This window comes from Chlamydotis macqueenii, chromosome 6, assembly GCF_036417535.1.
Source record: "Chlamydotis macqueenii isolate bChlMac1 chromosome 6, bChlMac1.mat, whole genome shotgun sequence".
Taxonomy (NCBI): domain Eukaryota; kingdom Metazoa; phylum Chordata; class Aves; order Otidiformes; family Otididae; genus Chlamydotis; species Chlamydotis macqueenii.
The window spans coordinates 22,606,644-22,618,844 of NC_141561.1; the positions used below are offsets into that span (position 1 = coordinate 22,606,644).

Consider the following 12,201-nt stretch of genomic DNA (forward strand, 5'->3'; position numbering starts at 1 on the left):
CTTTGCCCTCATTGACACTGTAGTGTCAGAGATCTCTTCTCTCACATGTTTTGTACCAGGGTCAGGAAACATGTGGAGTCTGGTTCAGCATCCATCCATCCATCATACCTGCTGTGTTGCACCTGTCCACATGCTGTCCTCTTGTCCTTGTTTTTTCAGCTGAGCACGATGGTTCTTGTTTCTTCTACAGACTGTTGCATACTGGTAGTTACTAGTTTCAGTTAGCCGCTTGAGAGGCAGCTGTGCTTTGTGTCTGTGTCACACTTCAAAGAAACATAGACAGTGTATGTTTTCTGAAAAACCTTATTTTGCAAGTAAGTATGTCTACTGGTGATTCTGTGAGAATACTCATGGGGAACAGTTGATACAGGAAAAAAATTTGCTTTACGCAATTTGTAAAGAACCTTCACGTTTGGTTACCGGAACAGTGTCTAAGAAGGGCTCGTTAAAGTGGCCTTTGTAGGAGAGATAAGTCCTTTGTGGGAATGGCCTGTTCTTGATGAGAGATTTGTTGGAGAAAAACATTTTCAGCTTCCAAATGAAGTATCAAGCCAGAGGAGTAGAGAGGGGGAGTGCATGTTTGCACAGAGCTGGGAATAATTTAGTGAACATTTGCTTGGGCCTGGAGGGATCTTGCTTTGCTTCATGGGTTGGAGATACTAAGGTGCCCGTAAATTCAGCTGAACAGTGGCACAGGGCTAGTGTAAAGCTGGAAGACAACCTGAGAACACTTGTGTATGTTATTTTGGGAGTTTGCAGTCATTTTAGTAACACTTTTCCCACCCTTACGAATTACAAGTTCTAGTAAGGCAAAAAATACCCCACTTGACTCCCTCATAGAAGGATGATTTTTACAAAACTGCCAGATGCTTATTTATTTTTATTTTTATCAACCACTCTCAGTGAACATTGCAACAATAATAGTAGTAATAACAATACATGTACTGGTTTGCAGGCCCAGTAATCGCAGAGCCACTGTTGCTTTCCAGGACCACTCCCCTTTATTTATTTATTTATTTATTTTTAAGCAACAGTGCTGTGATGTAGCTTTTCATCCATCTTCAAATGTTTGCATGTCAAACAACATGGTGAAAAACACTTCCTGATTCTGTTGCCTTCTTGTTTTCTAGTGTTCCCTCTAAATCTCTTGAAATTATTTTTCTTTCCCTGCAGATTGCTGGTTGGAGCTCCTCGGGAAAAGGCCTTTCCATCCCAGCAAGCCAACAGAACAGGAGGGCTGTACAGCTGTGACATTGCGTCTCCAAATACACGCTGCACGCGTGTCATATTTGATGAAGAGAGTAAGTTCCTTGGCACTTTAGGTTTGGATTGAAACAATTGTCTGACTTTCCTTATTTGATGTGGTTCTTTCCAGAGGCAAGTTGTAGCTTAATTGCTAAGATAGTGTGAGACACTTAGATCTTGGTAGATTTGGATGTTCTTACTCTTTTGTAAATTGATGTGACTCGGAAGTAGTATGCTACAGGGGTTTAATGAAATGGATGTTGTCAGGGATAAAATGTACAGACACTGCCATCTGCAGACTGTCTAATGAACTGTATGAACTGCCTGTCCTGACAGGGACTTTAAAAAAAAAAAAAAAAAAAGGTAGTTAGCTGTTAATGTTTGAAACTGTATTGTGATACTCTGCAGCTGACCCGAAGATGGAGAGTAAAGAAGACCAATGGATGGGTGTAACTGTCCAAAGTCAGGGGCCAGGAGGAAATGTGGTGGTAAGTCTAAAGGACTAGCTTATAAAACATTTTGGGTCTGTGGTAAATGTTCTGAATGGTCTGCATTTCTATGCAGCTTTCTGAAAGGACGGACTTAAATGTCTCCCTAGCAAAGAACGACATTGGAGATTGCAAAAGCCTCGCTTTAACTTTAATCAGGGACTTTGGCTGAGTTGCTTCTATGCATTAATGTGGCCATTACACTGCAGTAAGACTAACAGCTAGTCTTTATTTTATCCAATACAGAGAGAAAGAGCTTTCAGGAGTTCCCAGAGTGTGTTACTTTTTTAGCTCTTTCCCAGTTAAATAAACCTCTTATGGAGCTGCAGGATACCAGCTACATCATAAAACGGATGTGTAGTGAAGCTTCCCCATCTAATAATTATATTCTTGCAGGTTAATGTCACTGCATCCAACACTGGAGGCAGGTGACTTCAGGTGAATCTGGAGTTATTTAAGGATATATAGCTTGCTTCAGTCTGCCTCAGAACCCAAGAGCAGACAGAAAGTATTCTGCTCATTGAATAATTAATTATCAACTAATACTGTCTTGTCTTTTCTGAGAAGGAACTTTTCTTTCGAAGTGGTAAGTGGGAAATGCGCTTACTAGATGAGATATGGGCAGCCTGAAGGTCACTGTGCAGCAGGGCAGTACTGCAGTGCTCTGAGTGTGGAGCAGCTGGTTGTTTGCTTAATATTTAAGCAGCCATAGAAAAGGTATGTCAGCTGAGAAACCTGGCCTGCTTGTGCCCTTCACATACCTACTACATCTGGTTCTGCAAAAACCACTGCTTGCAAAGAGGGTTGATTGTTCCACCTCTTTTTACAATGGTTTGGTGGTTACACCACTTAACCCAGTGGCTATTCATGCTTTGTGTTAAGTATTTGGTAAGAACTCTGTTCCCAGGTGAACAATCTAAAAGGTTAAGGGAACAAGTTGTACTCAGTGCTGCTGCTCTGTCCCAGTGACAGTTTTCCCATAAGTGGAACATCCAACCTAGGAAGTAGGAATGACTTCCCTTCCCTCCCCTTCACTGGGAAAACTTTCAGCCTCTGCTTTGTGGCACTTGTCTGGAAGGGGTGAGTTCTGAATAGTCTCAGGTAGATGGTAGTTGAACCAGCTTCTCGTATCCTGCACAAGCATCTAAGTCACTTAACTCTGACAGGTGTGGGGAAACACAGCCACTTCTTTCTTTATGAGAGAGAGGGTGGTTCTCTCCGCACTTCCTGAGAGAGAGGGATTAGGCATCAGGGAAGGCTTTAGGGTTAAAAACCCTAAATCCCACAGAGAAGAGGGATTTAACCATGGGGCTGCCTTTGACCATTAAGCTGGTTGCTCTGACTTGTATCCACAGATGCCCAGCTTTTCCCGTATGCTGCCCACAGGGGACAGTGGACTCTCTCTGCATGGCAACACCCATGTGTCTACAAGGTGACTGACAGCATTGCTAACATGAACAAACATACAGAAAGCATCACTTCTTATTTCTTCTATCTTGCAGACATGCGCACATCGCTATGAGAAAAGGCAGTATGTAAACACAATGCAGGAAACCCGGGATATCATTGGAAGGTGCTATGTGCTGAGCCAGGATCTCACTATTAAGGATGATATGGATAATGGAGTATGGAGTTTTTGTGATGGTCGTTTAAGAGGCCATGAGAAGTTTGGTTCCTGTCAGCAAGGTGTTGCTGCTACTTTTACTAGAGACTATCATTATATTGTGTTTGGTGCCCCAGGCACTTACAATTGGAAAGGTATGACCTGGCTTCCTTCCTGCCTACACTTCCTACTTCCTCTGAGATTGCTCACAAGGGTTACATCCCAAACTTTAATTTTCTTTTTTTTTTTTTCTTTTTGAGGGGGGAGCAGATAATAGGGGTGTAATGATTTTACCCTGTTTTCACGAGATGTTATGCTCCTGTATCAAAAGTATTTACTGAAGTTCCTTTAAATATCTTTGAGTGAGTATTTATGAATGGGTAATGGAACTTCACACATATGTGTAGCAAATTTTTCCCTTATTTGTCTTAATCTTATGGTAGGATTGAGTGCTTGCTTTGAGACTTCCATACTGGAACAAATGACTATATTATTTTAGAGTTATTTGACCAACATTTTTTCTTGCATTTGAGCAAATGTTAGATAGTTGCACTGAAACTTTGTTTATCCTGCAGTATTCTCCACTTTATTTTTTGTGAAATCTGTGGAAAGTAGTATTTCCCAAATTAAATACTGGAGAACTGCAGGAAGATAACTGAACAGAGCAATACTACATGTATTCCTATCTAAATCTATGGATATTCCATGGATAATCTGTCTGACTAAGAGCCAAGTACTCTGTATCATCTAGGAGATATTCCAAAACTTCAGGGAAAATACCCATAGATTTTCTGTTAGTTTATATTGAGAAGCATATAAACGACCAGCTCTGTCTCTTTTTCTTGAATTGTTTTTTCCCATCGCACGTCATTGCACCAACAGCTGTAAATACTTCCCTCTTTAGAACATCTGATCCTCCAACCATTACATTTTTCCCACTCATACATCTGTGCCTGCTATATGAACCACGTAAAATCTTGGAGTTAAGCTCTGGCACAAGGTGTACTTTAGCGAAAACTTAATCTTCCACGTATCTGTCCACAAAATCTGACAAAGCTGAAACAGCATATTGAGTTCAGACACTCTTTCATTTTAATTACAGAGAAGTGCTATGACGGTATATCAGATGTAAGAGTGCTCTTTTGTATCACGGAAAAACACGTTTGTGCTTGCCAAAATGTTAAATATGCCTCTTCATAAAAGGGAAGCACACATTTTATTGAACAATAGCTCTTTTCCCCTTACATAATGTTTTCTAAGTATATCAGTGGTGTTTGTCATAGCTGAACAGTAACGGTTTTTTTTGTATTCCCGTGTGCTTACCTCCCTTTTAAGAGAGGCTTTATGATGGTAAGATCTGTGGGATGAGCATGGTTCCTGACCATGTTGGTCCCATGTTTTTGCTGAGAATTTTCTTAGTATCCCATCTTTTCCAGATCGCTGCATGGCCTCTCTGTAGAGCAGGAAGAGATTCTGGCACATAGCTAGAACTTAGAAATTCATTGCCTTTCAGAAACACTTTCACCCAGTGCACTCTGTGTTTGTCCCATTTAAATGGCAGTCACTATCTCATTCATGATAATTAATGTTAGTTGGGAACCATTTATCTTTTATTTTTCTCCCTTACCATTCATTTGCTTTTATTTTATCATTTCATTCCTTCAGGGGTGGTTCGTGCAGAGCAAAAGAATCAGACATTTTATGATCTGGGTATCTTTGATGATGGGCCTTACGAAGTTGGTGATGAGAGCCGCCAAGATAAGAATCTAGTTCCTGTTCCAGCTAACAGTTACTTAGGTAGGATTAAGTACATGTGGTAAATCTCTTTGGGCTTTTTAAATATTTGTGATCCCTGGTGCAATGATACAAAACAGGAGAAGAAAATCCTTCATTTGTGAACCCTGTAATATGTTAACCGTTTTGGATAATTCACATTTCCCTCCACACTTATGGGCCAGTTTTAAGTGTAAGATGATACTCTGCTGAGGTACCTAGAAGAGCTGCTAATAGAATGAGGGATTTAAGAGCTGTGATGAGGACCTGCAGGTTCTCGAGGAGTGATTATAACCGCTGTAATGGTAAGTAGAGTGTATGGATCTGTAGTCCTTAGTCACAAGGTCTCTGCCATGTGGTATCAGAGGGTTTATAAAAATTTCGGGATATAACTGTTAAAAGACTGCAGCTTCTCTGTCCTGGTAGATCTGTGCGGTTTTTTTTTTTATTCTTCAAGTTTTTAAAACTCCAGTGGCCTTTTTACAGGCCTTTAAAATACCATAATATGAGTAGTGTTTATATTTTGCATTTGTGTGTGTGGTGCAGGAGGTGAATCTCTTGCACTTTGTGGGAGTATGAAAGCATAAGTATGTCCTTGGGCCAGTGGATGTTACTGTACACCAGCGAGACACATTGGTGCAGAGAAAAGGCTACGCTGCATTTTTGGAAAGGCCTAAAGTGTAAAGAAACTTTCTGTTCTAGTGCAGATTCCTGTGGTGTATTCACCACTGTGTTTGGCATATGCAACAAATACAATTTTGGTAACTGAAACTGGAATTTCTGTGTGAGTGGTGGAAAGCTGAACAGACGGGAACGGATTGATAATATAAAAAATAAAAGCAATTCAAGAAAAGAACCAACTTAGAGCTACATATCTGCTAGAAGAAATAGAACATAAACTTCAGTTAAATATAAGCAGTAATTACTGGGTGTAAAAAAAAAAAAAAAATCAAACCACCACCCCTCCCCCCCCCCCGAGCTTATATTAGAAAGACAAGCTGATAGCCTCTTCTGGTGAAACAAGAGTTGGTGAGGTGAGGAGTGCTGTGGAGGTGTCTCTTGCTGTGAACAGAGTAATACTGACCTTTTGCAGTTTCATAACAAATGCATTTATCTCCAACATGTAAATGCTGCCTTTGACTTGTCACAATCAAAACCGCTTCCAGGCACGTTTCCTGTTCCCTGTTTTTAGACAGTAAACAAACATGGTTATGGCTGCTTTGCTTAACTGCTATTTTTTTTCTCTTCAATCTTTCACTGATGTTTACAGGTCTTCTGTTTTTGACAGCTGTATCTGATACTCATCCAGATCAGTTTGTATACAAAACGTTGCCTCCCGGCATACAGGTGGACAAATCGGTGGATGTAATGATGAATAGCTACTTAGGTTTGTGACCACTTGAGGTGGCAGCATCTGGTCAGACATAATCCCCAGAGTTTTGAGATGATCCTCTCCCCTCCATCCTCCCTCATCTCAAATACGTTGCAAGCAAAAGCATGTAAAACTAGGGATTCAGATGAAGAGGAGCTTGCAAAATAACATGGCTTCAGAGAAACACTGATTTGTCATGCATTTTTCCAAACCCTCTCATCTCTCTCCCAGATGGGACTCCCTGATTTTTTTTTCTGAAACTGTCTCATTGTGAATTGCTGTAATTGAGAATTTTCACAGTAGTGGTGAAGTGTTTCAGAAGGGAGATTTCTGTCTGCTGACTGGCATCTTCCTTGCAATGCACGTAATTTTCTACTTTGGCTTTTACTGGATATGTTGGTATATGTAGTATATTATTTTAACTCAGTTTTTTGTTTTTTATGCATTTAAAAAATGTATTAGACCACATTCATTTGAACATGTTCTTTAGGGCTGCAATAAATCAAAATTGGCGATTTCACCATTACTGTGTAAGGTGATTCTCAGATACTGTGTACATCATTCACGTAAAATGCTGTGCTTGTGCGGTGCCTTTTGCATGTTTGCAGTAGCGTGACACTGACTTGTACTTAGGAAGTTTTATTAAAATTTTGCCAGAGGTGGAATACTTGAGCTATATTCAAGTGGTAATGGTAGAGTTGGCTTTTTGTTCAGAAAGGTGTCATCATTTCTCAGCTGATATGTTTAAAAATGATCTTGTATTTGGTGTCTGTTAAAAGTAGATCTGAATGAGCAATGAAATAATACATTTTGTGGGGGAAATACTTAAATGTAATGTATGAGGAGTGTCGACTTGTAAACACGCATCCAGCAGTCCAAATAGAAATGGAGAATTCCCAGTATATCATACTCTGTTTTAGACAACACTTCTATTCAATATACCACTTTAATATAGTAGGGGAATTTATTTTTTCCTGTTAACAACACAAGCTGTTAGTTTGTTTGTTTATATTTTCTTTCTTTCTCTGTTAAAGGTTTCTCTTTGGACTCTGGTAAAGGAATTGTCTCCCAAGATGAGATGACTTTTGTGTCTGGTGCCCCAAGAGCCAACCACAGCGGAGCAGTTGTTTTACTGAAAAAAGAGAAGAATCAGAGAGCACTTTCACTCGAGCACATGTTTGAAGGAGAAGGGCTGGCCTCTTCTTTTGGCTATGATGTTGCTGTTGTGGATCTCAACAATGACGGGTATGGCCTTGGTTCACTCCTGCTGCCTGTATAATGAAGGATGGCAACCTGGTTTAACACTGCTCTGGTTTTTCACATTAGAAATACAAAGAGTGCCAAATCTCATCTTCCGTATTTTGCTGGAGGAAATGGTGAGCATCTCAGAGAACCAGTCAGGACACAGTGTGCTTTTTTAAGTCTAGAAAAGAGTTTTATTTAAATTTAAACAATTAGTGTAAACAAAGAAGAAACAAATCTCATACCCAAAGGTGGCCCTAGAAGATGTCACAAAGGAAACATAATCAGCGTGTAATGTCAGTGGAGCAGTTGCTGAATCAGTTTAATGTATTTTTTAGTCTCTGTTCAGCAGCTCTTTGGCTGTCTGACCTTGAGACCACAGACTGATCAGTTATTTTTCACAGTTCTTTTATAAAAGTACTGTTTATTTTTCTTTAATTCTAAGATGGCAGGACATTGTTGTTGGAGCCCCGCAATATTTTGACAGAAGTGGAGATATCGGTGGTGCTGTGTACATCTACATTAACCGGCAAGGGAAATGGGAAGGAGTAAAACCCATTCGCTTAAATGGAACCACTGACTCCATGTTTGGTCTTGCAGTTGAAAATGTTGGGGACGTTAATCAGGACGGATATCCAGGTCAGTGAAAAATGATTGCAATAAAAATAATGTGACTTTTTTTGCTAATGCCAGAGTTGGAACATCTTACCCTTATCATAATTGCAAGCTGCAGAAAAAGTAATAATGATTTTAGATGTTGCAACTTATTTTCAACAGATATTGCAGTAGGGGCTCCGTATGATGGTTTTGGCAAAGTATACATTTATCATGGATCCAAGAATGGAATAAATACAAAACCAGCACAGGTAATGAAATAACCTTTACTATATATGATTTGTCTTGCACAAAATTAAAGGAATGAGAGGGCTGTCCATCTTCTCCCTTTTCATTACTATTAGTGGAGTGGTGGTGGGTATGCAGAAAAGTCACAGAACCCTTCACAGATTGCATCACTGACCAGAAAGATTAGGAATTCTTGATTTTAATACATATTTTTCTTTCTGGGGCAGTCCTTTGGCACCAGTAATACACAGAGAATGAAAAAGCCATGGAGGTTTGGAAGTTTTGGGTTTTTTTTGAAAGATTTGAAAATAATTAGTTTCTTCATTTTCTCTTTCATTACTACTACTTGACTTTCTTTTTTAATAAAAAATGTTTATGCCTTTTTCTTTTTTTCTTGAGGACCACTGTGTTCAGCAAGGTGAGAATGGAACCTGATTGCACTTCCTAGAATACTGTTAGAATACTTTCTAAAATAATTTTTCAGTTTCAAGTGCCCGTACTGCATAAATACTATAAATAAAGATAAGCTAGGCAGCATTTCTATGCAAAACAGTGATTTCTGGTACTCACTGCTACTGCAAAGTAACTTCTTGGAAGAAAAGCAAATGATCTTGGCACTTCAGTGTGATTTACCTAAACATAGAGTTCCTGGTTCCTTGTTTCTCTTCTCTGTCTTTTTTTTTCTGGCCATAAATGTTCATTTAGAACATAGATGTTCATTTGTTACTTATTTCACTTTTATAGCTTTTAAATGTCTGAATTCCCTCAATTTGTTTGCTCTTTAGATTCTTGATGGTGAAAAAACAGGCACCAATTTCTTTGGTTACTCTATTGCTGGAAACATGGACCTGGATAAAAATTCCTACCCTGATATTGCTGTTGGTTCCCTCTCAGATTCTGTATCTGTGTTCAGGTATTATATACAGAACTATAACTAATGTCACTGAGGTTTTGGTACTGCTTAGAAGTAACAGTTTGATCTGGAGTGTATTTCTCCTTCCTGGAGCTGGAAATTCTGGGGGAAAAAAATTCCATACGTTTGTTTGTTACTTTATCCCCCTCTTCTCATTGAGAAGCTGCCTTACAATCAATACAGGGTAAGAAGGTGAATGTGGACCGTACTGTGGAGCGCTGCTGGGGGTAGCGTATCTGTCCCCTAGCTTTGCCCTGGGGTGACTTACTTGGATGCCTGTCTCCTTTGAAGGAATTAAGGGAAGTACTATAAGCAGTTCTTTTGCCTTAAGAAAGGAGACATTAACTGATACATTTGCAAGCTTTTGCTTGCTGCTGTTATATAAATCTAATCCTGCTTTATTGAAGATACAACAAAACCAAACCAAACCCGTCTTTTGTAGCTGAGGATCCAAAAGCAGTGAGGCATATGGCCTTGCTGAGGTTACAGTGGGGTCCATGAAACAGCTGTGAGGAAGCTCTGCAGATAGGATCCTTTTGGATTTCTGTAACACATGCCTTGATTAGGGATGAGGTCATGATCTTTTATAGATCTCTGCCTCTTTTTCCAGTTAAATGTGCTGTTAAGTTGAATCACTAGGAATGAGCAGGAAGAGTACTGTCTCCTCATCAGAGCTGTGAATGCTGCATCAAGTTCAGGTGTTCGGTTGCTGTCAGGTCCCGAAGGAGGAGGAGCAGAAACTCCAAAACTGGTTATCTTAATTTTGTGGATGAAAACAACTTTACCTCAGGCAGAACAACCTTGCCTACCTTTTTTTGATGATCCCATCTCTAAGGTGTATAGTATCTGTGTACATAATTGGAATGTTCTCAAATACACTGAAACAGCACTGAACAAAACGAACTCATATTGCTTATGGAAGAGGACAGAGTAGGTGGAATGGAAGTTGGTTAGGTTAAGTGTTCTGCTTACTCAAAAGGAGCTTTAATGATTTGTTGATAAGGCCAGCACAAAAAACTTCTACAAAGGTGAGAACAGAAACCTTTATGGTGACAAAGAGTGAAAGGGGTGGCCTAGTTAGAAGAAATTTGCTAGAAAAGGAGGAAGTAGCTTACTGGCCATTTTAAACAACTCTTAGATGCTTTGACAAGAGTGGGATCACCTCATTCATTGTTCATGTGAACTGTCTTTTCTTCTCCCTTCCAAAAGGAAGAGGAAGGAAAAGTTGCCAGGCTGAATTCCGGTTACAGCCTACGCGGAGATGAGTCAGGGACTGAAAACACCGTTTCCCACAGCCACCCAGGCTCCACAGTAAAGCTCTTGTGAATATTAATCTGAATGAACTTCAGTATCTACGGTTGCTCACAGGGGCTGAATTACCATTGGGGTGGGAACCATCGCTTTGAATTTCCTGTTTTTACACGCGTATAAAATGACAACCACATCATCACGTTAATGTACATGACTTCCCTGTGAGGCATTTAATAGAACTCTGGTAATTGTTTGTGACTTACTTTGCTTAGATTTAAGTAGTTTTCTTTAGTTTCTAACCATTATCAAAGCCAAACTCTGTGTCTTCTGGGATTCACATGAATTATTTCATTAATCTTAACAGAAACTTTTCCTTCTTTTTTTACCCCTTCTTTTAATTCCTCATTTTTCCCCCAAATGAAGATCTCGGCCTGTGATAAGCATTAGAAGAAGCATTACAGTACAGCCTGACAGAATTGATCTAAAGAAAAAGAACCCTGAGGACCCTAGTGAAATTTGGTATTTTTTTTTTTTTACATTAATTATATATATCAGAAGCCTTGGTGTATTGAGTTTTCTGTTGTCAAAATTTGTTCAGTCAGTGATGGTGTTACAGTGAAGGGATATGACAGTCACGCAGGTTAAGCAAATGCACCTGCATGTCATCATTTTGGTTTCCTGAATTTGCTATGACTACTGTGCTAAAGACAAAGTGTGGAATATATTATGTTCATGATGTCCAGTTTTGAAAATGAATGTCACTTCGTCGTTTAAGACTTTTAACACTTACAATTATCTTAACTTGAAGAGTTTTCTCATGAGTAGAGCTGTAAGACCAAATATCAGAAAATATTTTTTTCTAATTGCTTTTAGCCACGTTGTCTTGCTTTGTAATTCAGCATGTAACTGTTCTAGCATGAAAACCACAGTCATAAGAGTGATAGTGTCAGTCAATGGACTATTAAAACTTTTCAGTCTGTTGAACCATGCCTTATTAAAGTTAATATGAATTTCTTGGCACTTTTTACAGGATGGATGTAAAAGCATGTTTTCAATACACTGCAAACCCCAGTGATTTAAATCCAAGAATAAGTAAGTTTTGAAGATAAATATTTTTTATCTGTTTGTCATGTGATTTGGTGTTTTTTGTTTTTTCTTTAGAGCGTATCATGGAAGAATAGTACTTAAATTATAGTGACTCATCTCAGACTGACCGTCAAATTTAAAATGTGACTCAATACTGAGGTCAGTCAGCTATAGCACTGTCTGTATTCAGAGTGACATGTACGTAGAGTCATGCTGGTGCGTTAGGAAGGTCTGTGGATAACAAACTGAACTGAAGCTTTCTAGGTAACATAACTGCCAGTGACCAAATGGCTGCCATACAGACCAAAAATGTTTTGCCTCACAAGGTTACTGCTGCTTTAGAAAATTGTTTAAAAAACGATTGTTAGTAAGCATTATTTCTTGT

The 12,201-nt window shown here is 39.2% G+C and overlaps 1 protein-coding gene across 3 annotated transcripts in view; it reads left to right on the plus strand.

Moving 5' to 3' along the window:
* ITGA6 (integrin subunit alpha 6) overlaps positions 1–12,201 on the plus strand; it is a 44,650-nt gene that overhangs the window by 18,730 nt on the left and 13,719 nt on the right. For 2 of the 3 annotated variants that reach the window (XM_086750877.1, XM_086750875.1), the window contains exons 2-11: positions 1,174–1,301; positions 1,654–1,733; positions 3,236–3,491; positions 5,002–5,133; positions 7,516–7,726; positions 8,169–8,362; positions 8,501–8,589; positions 9,352–9,479; positions 11,154–11,249; positions 11,761–11,822. In XM_086750877.1, the coding sequence (XP_086607003.1) occupies positions 1,174–1,301; positions 1,654–1,733; positions 3,236–3,491; positions 5,002–5,133; positions 7,516–7,726; positions 8,169–8,362; positions 8,501–8,589; positions 9,352–9,479; positions 11,154–11,249; positions 11,761–11,822 (1,376 nt within the window). Of the gene's footprint in view, positions 1–1,173; positions 1,302–1,653; positions 1,734–3,235; positions 3,492–5,001; positions 5,134–6,379; positions 6,497–7,515; positions 7,727–8,168; positions 8,363–8,500; positions 8,590–9,351; positions 9,480–11,153; positions 11,250–11,760; positions 11,823–12,201 lie in introns of all 3 variants that reach the window. The other variant, XM_086750876.1, reaches the window with a different exon arrangement.